The 22,706-nt window shown below is 47.7% G+C and overlaps 2 protein-coding genes across 7 annotated transcripts in view; one reads left to right on the forward strand and one right to left on the reverse strand.

Annotated features, from left to right (window-relative positions):
* Window positions 1–22,538, reverse strand: part of ECM2 (extracellular matrix protein 2) — a 39,885-nt gene extending 17,347 nt beyond the window's left edge. The window contains exons 1-6 of one of the 3 annotated variants that reach the window (XM_072599205.1): window positions 22,360–22,538; window positions 10,832–11,121; window positions 6,882–7,070; window positions 3,598–4,113; window positions 1,585–1,700; window positions 423–558 (exon numbers count right to left, since the gene is read on the reverse strand). In XM_072599205.1, coding sequence (XP_072455306.1) covers window positions 423–558; window positions 1,585–1,700; window positions 3,598–4,113; window positions 6,882–7,070; window positions 10,832–11,102 — 1,228 coding nt within the window. In that variant the 5' untranslated portion in view covers window positions 11,103–11,121; window positions 22,360–22,538. Of the gene's footprint in view, window positions 1–422; window positions 559–1,584; window positions 1,701–3,597; window positions 4,135–6,881; window positions 7,071–10,831; window positions 11,122–22,359 lie in introns of all 3 variants that reach the window. The other 2 variants (XM_072599204.1, XM_072599206.1) reach the window with 2 other exon arrangements.
* Window positions 1–22,706, forward strand: part of CENPP (centromere protein P) — a 193,638-nt gene that overhangs the window by 137,078 nt on the left and 33,854 nt on the right. The window lies entirely within an intron of this gene.

Raw genomic sequence — 22,706 nt, forward strand, 5'->3', positions numbered from 1 at the left:
ACCTGGTGGCTGTGGGCGTCAGGGAGATGGGGAAATTAAAAATGACCCCTAGGGTTTAGACTAGGCCCTAGGGAAGAAAAGACAAGTGGTACCATTAGCATGAATGGCCCTGTTGGCTTCAAAGCATGTTGAGTCTGAGGGGACAGTAGCTGTTTAAGCAGATGTGACCAGCAGCATGGGAATGGAAGAGTTGGCACCGAGAAGTCAGTGCGGACACTTTGCTTTCCTGGTCATCCCCACAATTAGAGTTAGAGATCGAAGAGGAGAGTATGGCAGAGGGACAAGAGTGAGCTCAGGCCTGAGCCTTGGGGAGTAAAGGCACTGGGGCATTGGAAGAAGCAGAGGCCCTGGCCAAGGTTAGGACTCAGTGCCATCAGAGAGACGGGGAGGCAGGGCACGGGAGGGGCTGGCCAGACTCATACCTGCCAGGTTGTCTTCGTCGACCACCTGCAGATTGTTCTCATTGATTTTAAGTTCCTGTAGTCGAGGGGGCAGTGCTGGAGGGAACTGAGCCAGGCTGTTGCCATCCAGATACAGGTGGGTTAACTTCTTCAGGCGCTTGAAAGAAGAAATCTTGAAATGATTTTCTTTTTCAGTCACCACATACTTCTAAACATGAATTCATTTGATGCTTTAAGTAGAAATCCCATCAGCTGTTTCCACAGACACTCAGCAGCTGCTGGGAGTTTGGGTCAGAGTCAGAGTCATTTCCACAAGGGAAGCCACAGAGAATGAGGTGGCTAGAAAGATAATGGCAAATATCGACCACGCCCTTCAGCCCTTTCTAGCCACCCCAGGAGGGAGGGGCTGTGACTATCCCCATTTTACAGATGAGAGAACTAAGGCAGACAGAGCTAGTGACTCGCCCAGGGTCTCACAGCTGGTAAGTGTCTGAAGCTGGATTTGAACTCAGGTCTTCCTGCCTCTTTGCACTCTGGCGCCCCTTCGCTGCCAGGAGATGCATTAACCCTTACTTGTAAGAAGCTTACATTGCCCTGGGGGAGGTGAAGATTGATGGGTGAATCTGCACGTCTACACACACATGCATGCTTGTGCTCATACGTACACACTACATGCAAGGGTGCATGCACAGGCTCTGTACCTGTGATTTCATTGGTATAAGCAAATGCCAGGGATAAGGAAGGTCCTGTACCAGCGCTGTCCCTTCTCTACAACTGATAGCCTCCACAAACTGCCTCAGATGCCCACTTGTGTCAGTCAGGACCTGGAGCCAAGGCTGGCTCTCTCCATTACCATCAGTAGACACAACGTCTAGGGGATACAGGCAAGGTGGTCTGGGAGCGAGTTGCTGTGCTCCCGTCGAGTCTCCCCTCACCTCTCAGCCCTCTGCCTTAGTCCTATTTCCCCCTCCCCCACAGGCTGTCTCTACCTTTCCATACATTGGATACATAGCAGGGACTTAACAGACATTTCCCCATTCATTGGCCTTTGGGTGGAGGCCTAAGACAGGGAGGTCCAGCCTTTCTTTTCTGCCACCTTCCTCCTTCCCATAGTCTTGCTCAAGGCTAACACAAAGTCAGTTCAGACCAGGTGAGAAGGGCGGGGCCGGGGCAATGCTCTTACCTTGAATGCATTGGGACCGATCCCAGAAGAGGTGATTTTGTTTTTGCGGAGGTCAAGCTTTTCCAAATTAGGTGTTCCATGGAACGCTTTGTCCGGGATGCAGCTGATGGAATTCCCTAGGAGAGGATTTTTAAAATGATCTGCCTACATCTAGGGAGTGGGGGCTGGGCGTTAAGAGGCTGTGGGACCTTCTGCCCACCAGTGTATGTCAGGGGCAGTGCTGGGGGAGGAGGGCGGTCTCCTTGACGTGGAGGCCACCATGTACCATGCATCATGCTCCTCCTGAGAGAATGGGGGAGAGATGATCATGGAGGCTCAGACCTGAGAGAAGATTCCTTAGTAAGGGCCACCCACCTGGCTCCAGCACACACACTGTCCATCAGACTCCCCATTGGGAAATGAAGCCATCCGCCTTGGGGCTGGTCCCTCCAGATTCCCAGCCCTCTGCTCATCTGTACTGATCATCAGTGAACAGTTGGGGCCCTCCATGATGCCACACCTTTGTCAGATGTTTAACTGTCTTTAAAAGGTGCATGGGGTGGAGGTGGGGGATGGGTTTTGTAGGCTAAACATTTTTGTAAATGAAATAATTCTTTGGTGATGTAATCTCCCCACGTTTATCTTTTGGTGTTGAAAGAGTGAAGTTTTACATGATGGGTTTCCTGTGTTCAAGGAGGAGGAAATCAAAATTAGAGTCTACCTTTCTAGTCTTCTTCCATAACCTTTGTGCCCCCATCCAAGTACTCTCTGACCCAATGACACTGGCCTTCTGGCTGTTCTTGGTAGATGACATCCCATCTCCCCACTGTCCCCTGTTCCTGGAACACTCTCCCTTCTCGTCTCTGCTTCCTGGCTCCCCTGGCCTCTTGAAAGTTTCCACTACTCCTCACCTTCTGCAAAAAGCCTTTACTGAGGCTAAGAATTGGAACTCAGAGGGATGTTCATCCATCAGGGAATGTCTGAACAAGTTGTGGTATGTGATTGCTATGTATTATTATTGTGCTGTAAGAAATGACGAGCAGGATGATTTCAGAAAAACCTGCAAAGACTTACATGAGCTGATGCAAAGTGGAGTGAGCAGAGCCAGGAGAACATTGTACCCAGTAGCAATAACACTGTGTAACGAACAGTTAGGAATGACTTTGCTCTTCTCAGTAATGCATGATCCAAGACAATCCCAAAGGACTCATGATGAAGCAGACTACCCGCCCCCAGAGAAAGGAGTGATGTTGGTTGAAACATGCTATTTTTCACTTTCTTTCATTTTTTTCTTTTATTTGAGTCTTCTTATAAAAAGTAACTAATATGGAAATGTTTTACCAACCTATATCTGATTGTCTGGGAGGGGGAGGGAGTGAGGGAAGGATAGAATTTGGAACTCAAAACTTGAAATAAAAATGTTTATTAAAAATTGGGATGAGAAGGAAGCCTTTACTGAGCCTCCTTAATGCTCTTGCCTTCCTTGGAGAAAGCCCTGATCTTCCCCTGGCCCTGCCTTTTTGTACGAGGTTGTCTGTGCATTGTTTCTCCCTGAGAGCAGGCTTTTGTCTTTCTGTGCTACTGGTGAGGGTGGAGTGGTGATCCTGTTCTTGGGCACAGGCATGGAAAGAACTTCTGGCTTCCCAAAGGGCCCACTCAGCTAGCTCCTTCCTAGCCATCATCCCCATGCATTTTCATCTTGGACCCCCGGGACAGTTTTGTTGTTGGGATTCTGCACTGGAGAGTAGTACTTGCTTTAAGCAAAACCACTTTACCACCAGCTTTAGAGGAAGACTTTTTTCTCTCTCTCAAATTTTGGAAATCCACATGGTTGATGATCTGCGAGTCTTTTTAAAAAAAATTTAACCATATAGCATACAGTTAACTTTAACTAGGGTAACTTTTAATGTTTTCTTCATGAAATTGTTTTAATCTATTTGATTGAGAATTTGATTAGTAGTAAAATAGCATTGCAATAATAGTGATGTTTTTACTTTCATAAGATAAAGAAGAATGGCAGCAAACATCGCTTACCGATAAGCTCCAAGCTCCTTAACTCTGGGTCTACAATGTTGGGTATTTTGGTCAGCTTGGCATTTATGCAGCTTATCTTGTAGTCCGAGATGGAGCACACAGTGGGCAAAGGAGGGACCTGTGCATCAGGAGCAGGCACTGGGAAGCAGCTGTCTTCTTCATCCTCCTCTCCCTCAGTGTCCTCTTCACTTTCTTGGTTCAGGTGTGGATGTGCCTCTTCCTGTCGGGTGGTCTTTGTCTCTTCACTCCAGCAGTCCTCTGTGGCATGAGGTTGCTTTTGGTCTTTTTCTGGCATAGCCTCCTCAGAATGAGTCTGCTGGAGGTGTCTTCCCTCCTTGGTTTTCCTCTTTTGTCCCTTCTCTCCATCCTTCTCCCCAGAGTCTTCCTCCTCAGAATCATGCTCGTTGCTACTTGGTAACTGGTCCGTTTCCACTGCCGTCTTTGGCGATGCCTGTTGCTGTCGATCTGTGTGTTCACTTTGGGCTAAAGAATCACCAGAAAATTCCGTGCTGTCACCTAAGGAAATCCTATGAAATACTGAATCGGATACTAGTTAGGAGAATACAGGCAGAGAAGGTAGAGGTGAGAAAACATTGGGAAGAGGAGGAGAAATGGAGCAGGAGTGGCAGGAGCCATTATTCCCTCCTGGCATCCCAAGACCATTGAGAGACAAGCTGGACCTTGAAATCTGGCTCAGAGAATTTTACAAATCATAACTGACCGTCTCTGATCTCCTCCTGGATGGAACCAGTTCTCTAAGGTTTTGGGAGATCACACTCGCTGTTTTCACCCATACCTCACCCATGCCACTACTGCCTGAAGAAGGAATGATACAGCACCTTCCAGCCACATGGCAGTCCAGGCCATTGGACAGATGGAAGGGGATGTTGTGATGCAGCTCTCTTCCCAAGGCACAAGGAGCCGCATACAGCTGAGGGATGTTACTGAAAAGGGCCTGGCAGAAAAAGGCAAAGCTACCGATGATGACAACCCTAACATCTAGAGTATTTCTCGTTTTTGTTCACTTTCCTCTGTCCTGGCTGAAAATCTCCAGCACCACCCATTTGCCTCACCAGGGTTTGGATTACACAGACTTTCCATCCCTCACTGTGGTCTTAAGCCAGCCTATACTTCTAATGTCTTTCAAGGCAGAAAACCCTTCTTAACTACTGCATTGGCCTGACTACATTCAGGCTGTTTCTGAATATGGACCACACTCCTAAAAGCGATCTCTTTGAGAGGAGAAAAGTGCATGGAGGCACCCATCAAAATAGACCATAGTTGAGTCTTGGTACAGGCCAGGTTGAAGGAAGTGGGTGATGGAGTAGAGTTCACTGGAATTAGCAGGCAAAGTGCAATTCCATCCCTTTTCTAGCCATAAATATTCCTAATTCCTAACTTGTTCAACAGCACAATTTTACGAGGTGCCTACTATGTGCTGGTCACTGTTCTTAGTGCTGAGGGGACCCTCGAGGGGACTACAGCCCAACACGAGTTAAAGCTTCCTTTTGGGAGAGCAATGTTATAGTGGTTCAGCCTCACTGCAGACCATGGTGCTTCTGGACACACCAGAGTCCTAGGAGGGCCTTTCTTCCAGCACCCAGAGGCTTTGAGGAGAGCCAGCAGGAGCCCAGTAAAAGCAGACTTTTGGCTGTGGCTTCTTCACTTCTTAGCCCCATTTTCTCTGCCACCCTGTTCTTGCCTCTGACTCCCTCGCTCAAGTTACCATAAGTAAGCTCTCCACTGCCATGTCCACTGGCCTTTCCTCCATCCTCCATCTCCTTGACCTCTTGGTAGCCCTTGACCCTTCTCCTTTCTGGGCTTCCATGATGTGGCTCTCCCCTGTTTCTCCTCTTACTTCTCTGATCAGTCCTCCTATTGCCCCTGCTAACTCTAAGTGTGCCCCAGGCTCTGCCATGAGCCTTATTTCTTCTTGGTCTACACCCCATTGGGGTGACCTTATAGGCTTCAGGAGCTTTAATTAACATTTCTTTTCAGATGACTCCAAGACTTATTTATCCAACACCAGGCCCACATCTCCAGCTGGCTGTCCCTGAGGTATCTCAAACTCAGCAAATCCAAAACTGAAGCCATTTTCTTCACTCCTGAAATCCAGCCTTCCTCCCCACAATGTCACTGCTCCTGTCAGAGGCCCCACCAGTCTTCCAGTCCCACACATTCACAAGCACAGAGCCGTCCTAGAGCAGCCACTGAGGCTCGTCAGCGGTACCTCCATAGCACCTCCTGAGTCTGCCCCCATCTCTCCACTCCCTTTACTGCCTCTACATGCCTGCTTCACTTCCTCATCACTCACCTGGAGTCCTGCTAACCACGTGTGCTAGCCAAGTACCCCTTCTAATTGGAGAATGGAATCTGGAGCTGGAAAGAATCTTGGGGATCCCATAGCCCAGCACCTGCTGCCCCAGTGGGTCCCCCTGCCATCCCTCTCTCCCCTTTCCAATCCATCATTCCATGAGTCACCAAGTTGCCATTCCCAAAAGAACATGTCTGACCTCGGCCCTCCCTCTCCTGGGGGCTCCCTGTCCTGACCCCTTTCTGTAGCTGCTTCAGGTACCAAAAGAAGAGAGAAGGAAGAGCTTGAAAAGCCCATCCCCCCTCCAGCCTTCTCTGTGTCCCAGAGAGAGGCCCAGAGATAAAGCCTTGCCTGTGCCTGTGCCTTGTTTTGTATGTCCTTGATGCCACATGAGGCCTTTTCCTATACATAGTGAGCTTCTGCATCCCCCATGCCCAGCACAGGTCCTGGCGTATAGTAGGCACTTAATAAAATGCTTGTCAATTGACTGCTCCCTGGGCATTGCTGACCCAAGCTTGGGAGTCAGGAAGGTGTGCAGGCTTCCCTCCTTCATCCCCCACATCCCAACTCCTCCTCTTGTCTTATCCAAGTTCGTCCTACGTCAGTCCTGTGACAGATGGCCTCATATAGTATTTCTCAGTAATGTTGTCTAGAGTACTTTCAGAGTATTTCAAAAATAGATTCAATGCTAGACACATGTTGTATTACTCACTGTGTGCCTTGGACCCTTACACATGGAATGTAAGTCTGACCCACAAGTCAGTCACAAATCACTAGAAATTTAAAGCCAAGATCCCTCATTCCCATTTCCTAACTGTAAACTTTTCCATATGTTTTGGTGGCTGTCTGTGCACTGGGAACTTTTGACCAATTACTTATGATGATTTAACTTAAAATTGAAGCAGTGGAAAAGGAATGAATTTTTCTGGTTCCACTGTAGCAGGGGACCCTTTTGACCTTGTTTCCGTACCAGTGTCTGAGCAGACAGGGCAGCATTCACCTTCAGGTGTAAAGGTTCGTGGGCACTGCTGAGGTGGACATGTGGCCTCATCACAGACCACTTTCCCATTGGAGCAGAGACAGGTGACACAAGGCTCGGGAGACCACACGGCTGAGTTATACATCATTATCCCACTGAAGAAGCATCGGCCCTTCTTCCCTGGGAGGAAACAGAAACAACATGAGCACAGGAGTAGAAAGGTCAAGGGGAGCCCCAAAGTCCTGCTTGTTGGTGGAGGGGTCACTGTCAGACACGGAAAAGACTTGAGGGGCCCTTCTCCCACATCTTTGGGGCAAAACGAGGTTCATGTCACCTGCCTCTAACACCTGAGGGGGAAGCTGTTGACAAGCTAGAGACAGGGTAGTGAAGATGCTCCAGCCAGGAGCGCCAATGCCATCCCATTTCATGGGTGGCTGCTTAGAAAAGGGCCATTCTTCACCACCCAGGATGGGAGAACTGGCCTAAGGGATTGGTTGGTTACATGGTTGTAAAAGCAAGCACCCCAACACACACACGAGAGTCTGCTATCATAGGTTCTAAATGGAAAGGCAACTTTTGAAGAGTTGACAATTCCAAGCACATGTATCACTCACAAATTAGAGCTCTTCTCTGAGCTAACTTGGAGGAAAAGTTGAGCCAACACACAGTTGGCAACGGTGGAGCAGAAAAAGAGTGGGCAGCTTTCAGAGATTTGGTGTACAGCACTGCATTTGTTCATCTCGGTCAGAACACTCTCAAATACCAAGACTGGTTTGATGAAAATGATGGGGAAATTCAGAAGCTGCTAAACGAAAAATGAGAACTTCACAGGATTTACCAGCAGGGTAGCTCATCCACTTCTAAGAAGGCAGTAAGCTGCTGCTGTTTGGATGTGATACCTGCCGAGTTCTCTCTCAACAAGAGCTGTTCATCTTTCAGGTCTATTGATTTTATGTTGTCTATGAGTGTGCAATATTCCATGTGCCCCAATGGTGAATAGAGTCTTTGTGGAAGCTTTTGTACACTTTTTTTGTGTTTCAACTGCAGGGTGGGATCCCTGGCTGCTGTGGTAATCAGACCGGGGTTGGATAAGCAGACAATTTTTAGGGCACTTTTTCTAGCCCCTTCCTCACACCAGGAAGTGAGCAGTGTGATCCTTAAAAGGCCACTCAGATACCCAGGGGGCTGCTGAATTCCACTTCTGCTTCCAGTGAGAAGATGACCCTATATCGCCACAGAACTTTGAGATGGGTTTAAGAAAATGATAAAATGGTTAGAGCGATGTCTTTTGATTGATGCATAAATTGGATTTAAGTGAGGCAGAGTTGCACAACATCACTGGCCTCACTCTCTCCTCCAGAGTCATCCCAGTGCAGTGGCAGGACAGAATCAAGATGACTGGTGATGGCCCGGGGTGCAGGGGATAACCATGGTGTCTTCAACGTCTGACTGTGCTCTAAGCATCCCACTGCACCTGCTTTAGCTGCCTTCATGGCCATTGGAACAAATTGTTCTCATCTACCCATTCTGCCTAGGGAAGTCTTCACACGCTTTAGACACTGCCCTAACTCACCAATGGGTGTGAGACTCCTCGGTTACCCTCAGCATGGGTTAGCCCATCTGTCAAAACAGTTTACCTACTTCTTGGAGCAACAGGTGAGAGTCAGGTGGATCAGGTGGATACCAGAGTTGGTGGATATCAGAGTCTTCCCTGAATGCACTCTACACCCCTAGGGTTTGTCCATAGAGTGTATGGGAAGATCCAAGGGTCCTCGGGGCAGGGGGCAAGGCAGAAGGCAGTGTCTGTGGCTGCCTGCTAGCTGTGGGATTTCTCACAAACTCCCCAGTTGTGCATTTGCAGCTCTTCACCACCTGACCCCTCCCTGCCCTTCCAGGGTCTTCCAACTTTTTCTTCTCCACACGCTCCACAGCCATGCTCCAGTGGCCTATTTGATGTCCCTCACTCCTGATATCCCACTTCCATGCCTTTGCCCTGGTGGTCCCCAATGCCTAGCATGCCCTCCCTCCTAGAATTCCTGGTCTCCTCCAAGACTTAGCTCAAGGGCCACCTTCTAGAGAAGGCCTTTCCTTTCCCCTAATCAGCTGATATAAAGGAGAGTACAATGCTGTCCCTCATTTCAGAACTTACAGACTCATTGGGGAGTTGAGCCATATACAAAACTAACTGTGTTTGTTACAGGCTGAAGATGAGCAGTGCCTAGGAATCCATAGTCCCCAAACAAGTACTGTAAGAAGGTGTCCTTGTGGTCAGGGCGGGTCTTAGCAGGGAGCCTCAGTGGATGTGGAAGGGAGGCCAAGATCACAGGACATGCCATACATGGGAAATGGGTGCATGAAGGCCGAGGAGCCAGAAAACCTTGGGAAGGGTGAGAGAGAGTCAGAGGATGGTCTGTGGGTGGGGTTGCATGGAACCTCTCTAACCAGGCCCTGCACCCCTCTGGCCTATGACATGTTCCATCCTGAGTTCCAACATGAAATGAGCATTGAGACTCTTGGCAAAATGTTCCAGAAAAAGAAACAGCAAGTAATTTGTCATGATTGGATATCCCTGGCCGGAGGAGGGACAGTGCTTGTTCTGTGTGAGCTGTAGGAGAGCTCAGATGGCCAGGACTTTGGAAAACTCATCCTGTGTGATTTGGAATTTTCCCTCCTATACATCTGGCCCCTCTGGTTGCTAAAGGATTGTTATTTGTTTGGACTGTTGGATAGAGTGTGAAATCTCAGATGGAAACTGCAGACATTCTTTACATCAGCTCTGCCAGAAGTAGATCCCCTCATCCAAGCAGCTCCATCTCTTCTGAAGTCTCTTACTGGGCTATGGCAGGAGTCTCCTCACTGGCCTCCCTGCCTCCAGTCTTTCCACTGTCCATTTCATCTCCCACAAAACTGCTAAAGTCCACATTTGACCACATTTCCCACGCCAACAGCCTTGGGCATCAAACACCAGGGTTGACCTGGAAGGCACCTCTCCCTTTCCTCCTTGTTATAAACAACTACCCTTGGTTTATTCTGACAGCCTTGCTGCAGCTCCTCAGACACTATGTCCTGCCTCCCTCCAGTCTCCAGGCTTTTGCTTTAACCATCTCCCACGTCTGAAATTCCCTCCCTCCTCCTTCTGTCTCTTAGAATTCCCTTGTTTCCTTTAAAACCTGGTTCCGTGCCACTGTCAACATAAAGCCCTTCCTGATATCCTCAGCTGTTAGTGCATCTTAAATTGTAAAAATAAGAAGTGCATTTGGTACATGGTTCTGCATATCCATGTTGTTTCCTTGGTGAAGTGGAAGCTCCGTGCCTCCGTCTGGTCTGTATCGGCAGCATGCCTCACACAAGGCCTGGCACACAGGTTGTGCTCCAGTCCCCAGTCCCCCAACAAAGAATGGAAGCCCTTTGATGAGGAGGAAGCTTAGGCTCTGTTCATGCAACCCAGGGCTTCTGGGACCACTGCACACATGCATTACCCATGTCAAGTTAGGGATGAAGTCAGTAAGCTTTGGTGCAGATGGGAGATGTGTTTTCATTCATGTCATTTTCTTCCCCTATCTCTTGCCACTACCTTTCCCTATTTCGGCCTCTTCCCACCCTTCACCCCCTGCCAACGATAGTATGTGAGATCTTTGTTTTTCTGGGATTTTCCTATACGTTGAATTTTTGATGAAGTGGGAGACAGGAAGGGGAATAAATAGGGTGGGGGTGCAGGACAGGAATGAGAGCCTGGGGAAGAGTAAAGGTGGCTGGGGCACAAGATGGAGAAAGGACAAACTGAAAAGCTTCCTTTGCAGATGCGCTGCTCGTGTGATTTTAAATTAATCTTTACTTTACAATTATTGAGAAAGAAAAACAAACTAATTGGAAATTTTGGCTTCCAAAAGGCTTCTTTGAATTCTTTGCAAATGCACTTGTCAAAGCGGTGCTTTTCTTACCTGGTAAGACGCTGTAGCTGGACTCTTCTCCTGGGTAGCTGGCTAGCGGCATGACCACGTCAATGCCAATGTCGCCATCGATGTCCCCGAGCAGAGGCCTCGGTGCTGGAGCAGCCTGTCCCAGCGACCCAGTTTGCCGATGTGATCGGCTTTTGAAGGAGGGTCTCTCCCTTGGTTTTAGCCTTCCAATACGTTCACTGGTTGCACTTTGGGCCAAGTCAGTGCATAGACGAATGAACAGAAGACATGAGATTGCACTGGCTGCCTTCATGCTTGGTTTTCATCCGTTTCTGGAGAGGAAAAATCATGGCAGAGTTGAGTCTCCAGAGCTCTCTCTGGCTACACTGTAGGGTCTCGCCCCTTGTTCAAGACAAATCACATCCAGAGCCTGAAACCAGGAGGGCAGAGTGCCTTGTCTGGCGTCACCCTGCCATGCTTTTAAAGGAGGGATGACAAGTCTGAAGTAGGAAGATGGCACTTCCGAGTTCTGTGACCATGGGTGTACAGAGAATTTTTGTGGCGAAGAAGCTATTCCAAGTTCTGCCAGGGAAAAGTTGCAGAACTGTCTGTACCTCTCAGAAAGCAGGACTTTGGAAGGAGGCTGTACGTGTGTACTACCAGAGGCTAGATGTGTAACAGGCTGGACATGTGTACAAGGTGCTACTAGAGGGCTGTACTTGAGTATGATGCACTACCAGAGGCTGTGTGTGTGGACAGGGCACTACCAGAGGCTAGGGGGGCATTGCCAGAGGCAAACAGAAAATTGGCTTCATGGCCTTGTAGTGCTACAAGCACACATTTCCAGAAAGGCCTCTGTTGGAAGCCAGGGGCCATCAGACCTGTTGTGTGTCCAATCTTGAGATAGCCTGATGTGCTCTGAACCGTCTCAGGATTGAGGGGCAGTGGGATATAACGGACAGATCATGGGACCAGAATTCTCCTTTGACACTTGCTGAACAAGCCTCTTACCCTCTCTGCATTTCGGGTTCCCCATCTCTTAACAGGAGACTTATTACATCAGGAGTACGCCTCACCAGGTGAGCTTGTGGGGGGAACCTTCTCAGCCCGCCTCAGCGCATTGTCACTATCCTCCTTACTCGTCACATGCTCTCTGTAGACTGTTGTTCCCTGCTCCCCCCTCCATTTTCCAAGGGTTCCCAATCTCATTTTCCTTCTGGAACACTGCCCTGTCCTGTTCATTTGCTTCCCATTGTAGAAGTTGACCAACTAAGGCTGTGAAGGGAGGGAGACCCAGGGAGCATCCCCAGTCTCTGAGCAGGGGCCAAGCACTAGAGAAGGAGGCAGAGCCTTCACTGTGCCACTGGTACAGAGGGAGATCAAGGGGCCCCAGCTGAGATGGTTAAGGGGTCTGTGCAGGTCAGTCACAGAAGGCCTTGGGTGGTGGTGCTCCAGTGTTCTAGTCTGAGAACTTTTGATGCCAGTGACTGAGGAAAGGCCAGATGCCTGAAAACTGCCCAGAATTTACTTTTAAACTCATGTCTGTACATCACAGCAGCACCTGCAAAAGACATCTTTGTTCATGAGCCTGGATCCCATAGCTGGTTCTGGTAACTGGGACTGAGAAGCTACTGCAGGGTGGGGAGTGGGGAGGAGGGGCTCTGTCCTAGGCAGCTGTGCTCTCTCCTGCCAAATTTCCCTTCCTGAGGTTCTGGAGCGCTCCCTGCCTGATTTGTCCCTCTGCCTCTTTGCAGCCACTGTTGTCAGTCAGGGCTGGGGAGAGCCCTTGTGGGAGCCCATAATCTTAAGAGGCAGGGAGAGAGCAGAACATATTTGGGGTCTTGGTAAGCAAGAGGGTCACAGCCAAGAAACTGTTAATTTAGACAGGAGCCTGCTAGGATGGTGGGCCTCGAATCCAAGAAACCCTGTGAGGAAAGAGAAGCTTTCAATGGGAGAGTTCAGCACTCTGAAAAATCCAGATCCTGAGGAGTGACCAGGCCCAAGAAGCTGCCCAGACTTTGAGAGGGATGGTGCCAGAGACTGGCAAGGAGCTCAGCTCTAGGCTTTGAGGGCGCCAGAAGATGTACCAAAAAGCTGTGCCCTGATGGTAAAGGACACTCCAAATTTAGACCCTGGATTTAGTCTGCTGTCCAGAAAAATCACTGCAGGGGATGAGTCTTCTCCAAGCTAGGTGTGGGCATCTCTTCCTGGACCCATCTTCCCTGGCTTCCTGGCCCAGGTGCTGAAGAGGAGGTCACTCTGCTTGCTCCCACTGAAGAGCCCTCAGAGGATCTGAGTTCACAGCCTCATGTGGGACTTTTCTGCATCACTTGGGCAAGTCCTTTCCTCTTCTGTGAAATGAGGGGTTAAGCTAGGTGATCTCCAAGGTCCCCTCCAACTCAAAATTTCTGATGCTTTGACACATGGGAAACACTAGAAAAATGTCATTGACTCTCAGAAGGCCCACCGTGCCCAGTGAAGTACCTTTAAACAGCTTGAAGTGGGAGGCCAATCTGTCACCGCTCAGGTCCCCCAGCTCTCAATGTGTGATCCTGAGTGTTCACAGCAGCCAGCAGGGCCATATCCAGAGCAATGTGCCTGGGAGGGGATGAGGTCTGACTCGGGGGATGTCATCGATGCCAGGGTCCTGTGGTGATGGAGGGTACCGCCCACCCTGGGCAGCTGATCTGTGCAATGTGCTAGCAGCCTTTCTCGCAGGGTAGCATCCGTGCTGCCCACCTCTTGTCCCTCCCCATCTTCTAGGTTCACAGATTGCCCAAGAAGCCTTTGACAGTGGTTCTCTTTCTCACTTAGTGGTCTGTGTTCACCTCTGTTTCCCCCCTACCCTCAGAGACGCGCTCCCCAGCAGAAGGCTGGGATTATGAACCAAATAGAGTTTGAAGCCTTAGGAATTATCTTTGAGAAGGAAGAAGAAAAGAAATCCCACCAACTGGAGAACTGAGAGGATTCTTTCTCACCATCCATGTATTTGCTGTCCCCACAGTCACTGCCATCATCATCCTCACAGGTAGCGGCATTCAGGAGCCCTTTCAAAGTGGCAACCCAGTTTACATGTTCTCCGATGGACCTTCACGTCAATCCTGGAAGGAAGGTGCTAGTATCCCCATTTCTCAGATGAGAGGGGTCACACAGCTAAAAAGGCAGAGTTGGAACATAGGTCTTCCTGACTCCAGGCCGGGTCCTCTGTCCACCATGCCTCCATTAGACTCCTCTACCATTCTGAAGAATTATCACTTAGAAAAACGAGCCCCATAGTGATTACTGTGCTATCAGAGCTCTTAGAACCAATCGTCTCTCAAAGAGAAGGATGGGGCTTTTGCATCATATACTGACTTTATGGAAAGAAAGACGTGACATGAAGAACATGGTGTTAACATACAAAGATGAATCCAGACGTTTAGAAATCACTCTATGACGTTTGGGCAGGTCTGTGGCCACAAACGTGGGTTTGTCGGCAGGGCAGCTGCCAAGGGCCTTCCCCAGCTCTCTTCTAAGGACAGTGGAGTCTTGCCTCAAGAGCCATGAGGCTGCACTCTCCTGAGAGGGAGCACCAGACTAGAATCATACCCCTCCATGCCCCTGAATAGTGGCCGTCAAGGGGACGTTTCTTTTAGAATCAAGTTGCTTTCATGATCACTGTCCCCTAATGGGGAAGGGGTCCCTGCCCCAGAGTATGCAAGGGCTTGGTTCCCTCCTCCCAAATGCCAGTTACACGAAGACCATCAAAATAAACCGACAGCAAACAGAAATACAGGTTCTCATATGCCACACAATACCCAGCATGGTTGAGTTCTCTTCCTGAGAGCAGATAGCTCAGCTTAGTGGAGAGCATCCCAGGCTTATCCATGAGGGAAATTTCTCCAAGTGTCTGGTAAAGTACACCAGATATAGAGGCCTGTAGAGTCTCCAACTCCTCTACATGTCAGCTTCTGTCCAAAGGATTTTTCTGCCTCCAGTGACATCTCCCTGGGAAAGCCTGGACCCCACAGGTGTCCTTTCTCAAAGCCAGAAGATCTCTCCTTCCCCTCTCCACCCTGCATAAAGCACAGAGTGTTGAATATCCTCCTCATCCATGAGGAGCACCTTCGGCAAACGCCTGGCTTTAACCCTAAATTGCATTTAAATAAGAATTAGATGCTGGAGTAGGTAGCTTTTTGATAGGACAAACTGATGTAAAGAAGAACCTTTGTGGCAAGCTGCTATATCCATAATACTGAATTTAAATTTGTACAAAATACATGGATTCTAGAGCAGGTAGGTGGTATAATGGCTGAAGTAGTGGGCCTGGAGTCAGAAAATGTGAGTCCCAGTCCAGCCTCAGACGCTAGCCTGGGCAACTCACTTCACACTGTTTGTCTCAGTTTCCTCATCTTTTAAATGAGCTGGAGAAGGAAGCGGCAAACCTCTACAGTATCTCTACCAAGAAAACTCCCAATGGGAGCCATGAAGAGTCAGGCATAACTGAAACCACTGAACTCACAACATGGTGCCATTCTGTTCCGTTACATTCAGACGGGCATCCTGTTATTTTGTCAGTTTGATTTTGTTCTGACATTTCTTTCTCATGACATTGATTTCTGTTTGGTTTCTTCTAGTTTTCAGGGATTCTGCTTATCCTGAATAAGACATGCCACGTGCCATGTGTGGTGTGTCACGTGCCGTGGGCTGCGTACTGTGTGCCGTGTGCCATGTGCCACGTGCGGTGTGCTGCATGTGGTGTGCCACACTGGCTGTCCTTCCAGCCCTTTCCTCCAGAGCTCTCACTCCCTTCTTTATCTTTTGGTTCCTTTTCTCTGCGTCCATGGAGTCTTCTTGAGTTAGGTTGTCAATAGTGTGATGCTTCTCGGTGCTTTCTTTGATTTGCTCATCTCTCCAGCTTCCATTCCCAAATTGGAATTTCATTCCAGCAGGGGAAGGTATCTTCAGGCTGGACTGGTCAAATCGCTTGGACCCTCTGGTCTCTGGGTCCCTGTGCTCTGAGGTTCTGAATTCTGGATCATTAGGACTTGCTTTGGCCTTTCAGGATAGTTTAAGAACTCCCTCCGTCAGGGGTTGCCTGCACTGAATAGTTACTGCGCATTGCCCATCCCCTGGGACTTCTAACGTCTCCACCTTGAGTATGCTTTCTGACCATCCTGGGTAGTTACCAGGGAGATCTCTACTCCCACCATCTTTGGCGAGCCAGCCAGCCTCACTAAACCAATAAGGCTCTCAGAGGGAGAGACAGGAGGCAGCAGGTGCTGGGCAGGTCAGACCACCACTCTGCTTGAGCCACCAACTCCCCCAGACCCTGATGGAGACAGTCCCCAAGCCCCCAGACCTGCTTCCAGCACAGCCCTCAAAGACATCATGGAAGGGAGAAATCATTGTGGGGAAGTAGTCAGCCTTCCTTATCACCACTAATAGTTGGGGACAGGCAAACAAACACAGGAATTCTGGGAGTGTCAGTAGCCCCAGTCCACCTGTCTTGCTTCTAGCCCAACCCTCACAGCCATAATCAGGGGAAACAAAACCCATGAAAAAGGAGTTGGCCATCCTCACCAGGGGCCAACCAGGAGCCACCCATAGGGCAGGCAGGACAGCCTAACTGAAGCAGACCAGCTCCCCAAGGAAGAGACAAAAGGCAGCCTGGGCCAGACAAGTCAGGTCAAAACCATCCCCTGGATCCCCAGCTTATCCCAGACACTGATGGACACAGCCCAGGACCCTGAGCCAGAGAGACTTGGGAAGAATCAGGCTTCCAGCCCAGCACCCTCAGCCACTGTCCTGGAAGGCCACCCCCTGGGAGATGCAGCCTGGGCCCTGCTCCTGCAAGGCTACAGCCGCAGCCCCTCAAGGCAGCCCTGGTCAGCAGAGTCCCAGGCCCTCTCCAGCAGCTCTACGTCTGGCTGTGCTGTGACTCTCTGACGGGCTCTGACCCCAGGACCTTCCCCTCTGACCTGCAGCTGAGACCTTCCCTGGGTCTTGTCTCCCCAGTGTAGAGGGCCCTCCAGAGCAGGGCCTGGCTCACTTCAATGTGTGTGCTCCTGATGCGTAAGAGCTTCATAAATGACTCAGTCCCTCGTCCGTTCATTCCGTCATTCATTCTGGACGTGACCCTTCCAGCCTCTAGATATTTCATCTGCAGGCCCCGCTCTCCTCGGCCCCGGGCTCTCTCCCTCAGGGTAACTTGGTACAGAAGGCATTGCTGTCGTTCTTCATTGGTGTCTTGGTTGTTATTCTGCCTAGCGGATTACCCTTCCAGAGTCTCACCAGCATAGGTGCTGGGGAGCTCGACCCCCTCCCTCCTGCGCAGGTGGCCATTTTGGCCAAAAGTCTCTTTTCTTGGGCTTTTAAAACTCTTCCCAACTTGGCCCCAGTCTGTCTTCCCAGGCTCCTTGGACATTAGTCCCCATCCTGCATCCTGCATTCTAGCCAAATCCTCCCACTTTCCATTTCCCATCTACACACTCTTCCACTGCTCCTCCTCCCTGCCCTGACGACTGCTCCGTCCTTATCTCTGCACCATCTTAAGGACAATACTTTTCTGATCCCACCCAAGGGCTCATGCCCTCCCACCCAGCTCACTCTTCCTACTGTTTGCATTCTTTCACTGAATACTTAGCCTGTCTCCCACACTAGAAGGTGAGTTCTGTAGGAGTAGGAAGGGTTTCTTCCTTTGTCCTCTTTGTGTCTTCAGGCCTAACCCTAACCCTAAACTGCCTTCAGGCCAACTTGTTGATTGAGTGACTCAGGAGGACCTTGGGGGCAGATGAAGATGAAGCCTCTTGCTGGGATGGATGGGAGGGCTTAGACCTGGGGCGGTCAGGTTGAGGAGGTGTGGCTAGTTGTGATCTGTAACATCCTTGAGATCCCTGGTGAGTGGGATAGGTTTAGTGAAGACTTCTCAGATTGTAATTCTTCTCCCCAGGGGTGAGGTAAGACTGAGAGGCTCAAGGTTACTATATTTTTCGAATAGAATAATTCCATATAAGGATGTAAAACTATGTAGTACATTAGGGTCTCAATGATTGGATAAAGTTTACCTAATTCTTCAATGTCTTCATTTCAAAAGGGATTGGTTAGTTTTCGTGTCTAGAATGTAAGATCATATTCTCAGCTAACGAGAATAATGGTCAGTGGGGGGGGGGGGGGGGGGAACTTGCGTTAGAGTCTATATAAATCACTGCCTTTTCTTTGTCTTCGGCTTTCCTACTCCAGGTGAACTGCTGTAGGATTGTCCAGATTCTCGAGAATCGAATAAATCTCTTTTCTGTCATCACTTTGAGAGGCCTCTGAGTAATTGATTTATGTAGGGACCTGAGCCATCCCACACACTGGGAATAATGGTAATGATGAGAATCGTTGTTGCCTTTTATATAAGATCACATCCTCTTCCCTCGAGCCCCTTTGTCAGCTTGCAGTTGCTCCCACTGGGCACTGCCTTCCTTTCTGGTCACAAAGCTGGAGAAGATCCTGAAATAGCTTCCTGGGTCCACCCCAGGCCCTCCTGCTTCCAGGTGCTCCTTTCACACCACTCCCTTCCTCAAAGCTCCCATGGCCCTCCTTCCACCCCCTCAGGCAACAGCCTTGATATTGGTCACTGAAGACCTTGAGGGCTTTCTTCAAGAACTCCCCCTTCTCTCTCCTCATCCCACATTCCCCAGCGCTTCCCACCCCTATCTCACGTATAGGGGTGGCCCTTTTTGATGAGGCAAACCCCTGGGATGTTCAGAGCCTTCCAGGCAAACTCTCTGAATGTTTGTCTTCATCCCATTCCATCTCTTTTCCAGCTGATTGCCCCTTCCTCATCCTCACCCTTTCACTTATCAGTCTCCCTGTCTACTGGCCACTTCCCTACTGTCTACGAATATATCTCTCACCCTTAGGAAAAAACAAAACACTCATTTAGTCTACCCCAACCAGCTGTTGTCATATCTTTCCTGCAGTTGTGCTTAAATGCCTTGAAAAAACCACCTGATGATAAACGTTGGAGAAGATGTGGGAGACTTGAAACACTGATTCATTGTTGGTGGAGCTGTAAGCTAATCTGACCGTTCTAGAGAGCAATTTGGAACTATGCCCAAAGGGCTACAAAAAAGTGCACTCCCTTTGACCCAGCAATACCACTTCTAGGACTGTATCCCCAAGACATCATACAAATGGGAAAAGGTCCCACATGTACAAAAATATTTATAGAAGCTCTCATTGTGGTGGCCAAAAACTGGGGATGCCCATCCATTGGGGAATGGCTGAATAAATTCTGGTATATGAATGTAATGGAATACTATTGTGCTACAAGAAACGATGAACAGGAAGACTTCAGAGAGGCCTGGAAGGCTTATATGAGCTGATGCTGAGCGAAAGGAGCAGAACCAGGAGAACTCGGTACACAGCAACAACCACAGTGTATGAGGAATTTTTCCAGTAGACTCAGTACTTCATTGCAATGCAAGGACTTAGAACATTCCCAATGGACTTGAGGCAAAATGCCTTCCACATCCCAAGAAAGAACTGTGGAATTCGATCACAGAATGAAGCAGACAATTTTCTTTTGTATTATGTTTTGTTTCGTTTTGTTCTATGATTTCTCCCATGCGTTTTAATTCTTCTGTCCAACATGACTAAGATGAAAATGTATTTAATAGGAATGTATGTGTAGAACTATATAAAATTGTATACTGTCTCAGGGAGGGAGTGGTGAGGGAGGGGGGAAGGAGGGAGAGGGAGGGGGAAAATCTAAGATATATGGAAGTAATTGTAGAATACTGAAAATGAATAAAATAATTTTTAAAAATGAGATAGAAGGTAAACAAGGGTACTTGTAGAAGGAATTTTTACCTGAATTTCATATATGTATATATGTGTGTGTATGTGTATATACACACATATATGCATACATCTGTTTCTATAATCATTCACTTTCATTTTTGTGTGCATATTTATATGTGTGTATATAATATATATTCACATGTATTCAAAACTATTTTCTTGTCTCAATAGGCCACAGAAATTAAAGATAAGAATATTGTCCCCTCCCAAAAAAGTTACCTGAAACTGATACCTCCTTCTCCTTTCTTCTCTGTCTCATAACCTTCTGCAGTCTGGCTTCTGCATCTTTCCACTGGACCTGCTCCCTTCAAAGTTACCATTGACCTCTTTGTGGCCAAATCCAACTTTTCTCAGTCTTTATCTTTCTTGACCTTTCTGCAGCCGTAGGCACCATGGATCACTCTCTTCCCTTTTGGTTTTCATGACACCATTTTTTCTCCTGGGCCTCTTCCATTTGTCTGAGAGCTCCTTCCCAGTCTCCTTTGCTGGATCTTGGTGACCCTCAAGGCTCTGTCCTGGGCTTCTTCTCTTCTCTCTCTATTTTCTTTGGTGATTTCCTCAGCTCCCCAGAATTCAACTCATTTCTATGCAGATGATTCTAAAATCTGTCTTCTCTCCTCCCCTCCAGGTTTGCATTTCCAACATCTCAAACCAAACATCCTGAACTCAACATAGTCAAAACCAAAAGCATTCTTTCCCCCTTCCCACCAACACAACTTTCCCCAACTTCCTTATTATTGTCAAAGGTACCACCATCGTCCCAATCAGGTGGCTCACTGAGGTGTCATCCTCAACTCATTCCCCACCCCCCCATATTCACTCTATTGCCACATCCTGTTGATTCTCCTTTTATAATGTCCCTCCAATATGCCCCCTTCTCTCCTCTGACACTGCCACCTCCCGGGTGCAAGCCCTCACCTCCTCAGTGACTGCACTTACCTCCTGGCAGATCTCCCTGCCTCAAGTCTCTCCCCATGCAGACCCTCCTTGGCTCAGCTGCCAAAATGACCTTCCTAGATCACAAGTCCAATCATCCTCTTGTGTGATCCATTCCAGTGGCTCTCTCTTACTGCTCAGGTTAAATATAAAGCCCTCTGTTGGACATTCAGATCCCTTTATAAGCTGGCCCCTTCCTACTGTTCATGTATTCTTCCATCCAGTGACCCTAGCCTTGCGGCTCTTCCTAGAACAAGACTAGCCATCTCCCTATTCCAGACATTGTTTCACTGCCTGAAATTCTCTCCATCCTCATCCACTCTTCCTGGCTTCCCTGTGTTAACCTGAAAACTTTGTTAAGAAAAGGCAACATGGCTAAATGCATACATTTTATGATTTAATTAATTAATTGATCAATTCCCCATAAAGAAAACAGTTACATAATGCATTATGGAGCCAGAAATGTTCTGGCTACCCAGTGCAGAAATCTTCTGGCTTATATACATTTTGCCGTGAGAAAGGAACTCTCCTAGTTGAACAAATCATAAATTCAGTAAGACAGGACAATTAACAAAGCAATGTCAGTCAAGTCTTGAGATTCCAAGCTGGGTAAACATATGTCCCAGGTGGTAAGGAAATCCCACCACTAGTAAGTGGCAGGCTTCCTGCCCCAAACAGATAACTGATGCAGGAAAGGGCAAACAATGTTCAATAGAAATTATGACCTAAGATGTCTATATTTTCTTTACCATTATTCAAGATATGTCATAACATAGTATGTGTCTATAGATAATAAGATACAAAGGAAAGACCCATTATTCAAGATATGTCATAGGTTAAAGGTCTCCAAGGAATGCAGAGTCAGCTTTGGCTGGCTTTTGCTGACATAGGAAGAGGCATTCTCTGAGTTTGTTTCAGAGAGAACAAAGAGATTATTCCAAAATTTTATATTAAACATTATCACCTGGTTTCCTTCAAGTCCACACTAAAATCTTCCCTCCTATAGGAAGCATTTCCCCATCTCCCTTAATGACTCTGAGGTCATCTCCAATTACTTTATCCTGTCTGTCCCTTGTATTGTGTCCCCTGTGAGAGCAGAGACTGCCTTTTGCCTTTCTTTTCATTCCCAAGGCTTGGCACAGTGCCTGGCCATGTAGTAGGTATTTGCCAGATTTTGATTTGTTGACTTCCCCTCTTTGTTACTGAGTTTCACTTCCATATTGGAATTATCTTCTGAGATTTCCTGCAGTTGTGGCAGGTATATGAGGGTCCAGGCATCTTCATTTCTCACCCTATTAGTTAATTCTTTGTAGTAATCACTGAGTTTGTAACCCTTTTTGTTTTCTCAATGAGATTTCCATTAAACATCTTGTATTCTATAAAAAACATTAATTTCTCATCTTACCCTAATTCCCATTTATTTTACTCTACAAATTTGAGTTTTAAAATACTTTTCAGTAAATCCTTCCTCATTTTTTTCAAGATTAAGAACTCCACAAAAGGAATGAAACTTCAAAAGTGTTTCTATGGTCAGTGACATTCGTCTATTGAGAAGTTCATCCAGCTAAGACGTACAAAAATGATTTCATTTCCAGCTACATAATATTTGAAGTCCTTAGGACTATTCATCCTGAAAAAGCAAAGTAGTTGATAATACGTACTTTTCAATTCTAAAAGCTTTTACCAAACCTAATCTTGTCAAGTGTTAAACATATCTGCATAGCAGGAAATACCCAATTATTAAAATATCACATCCACCACTATACATTTTAGCCAAAATTTAGAATTGAAAGCTTGTTTACCTGGAAAACTAATCTAAGTAGACTCTGCTTGGTGTCATTTAGTCTCCAGTTGAAAGTGAAACACAATCAGACGGCTCTCTTAAAAACAAAGAGCATAACAGTAGGAAATGTTGAAACATATGAAAAAGCTTCTTAGTAAGGTCTGAAATAGCTGCTTCCCTTGGGGATAAAAGCTGTTCTGTGCTTTGTGCGGAAAATCAGCCAAGAAACTTACTAAGGAAAATAAAGTTACTAAGGAAAATTTTTTAAAAAAAGAAAAGAAAAACAACCCAGAGGAAAAATGGAAAGCATGTGGTCCTTAGGCTGAACAGGCACAGCTGGAAAGGAAAAAAAACCAGGAGGAACAA

Source organism: Notamacropus eugenii, chromosome 3 (genome assembly GCF_028372415.1).
Source record: "Notamacropus eugenii isolate mMacEug1 chromosome 3, mMacEug1.pri_v2, whole genome shotgun sequence".
In the NCBI taxonomy this organism is placed as follows: Eukaryota; Metazoa; Chordata; class Mammalia; order Diprotodontia; family Macropodidae; genus Notamacropus; species Notamacropus eugenii.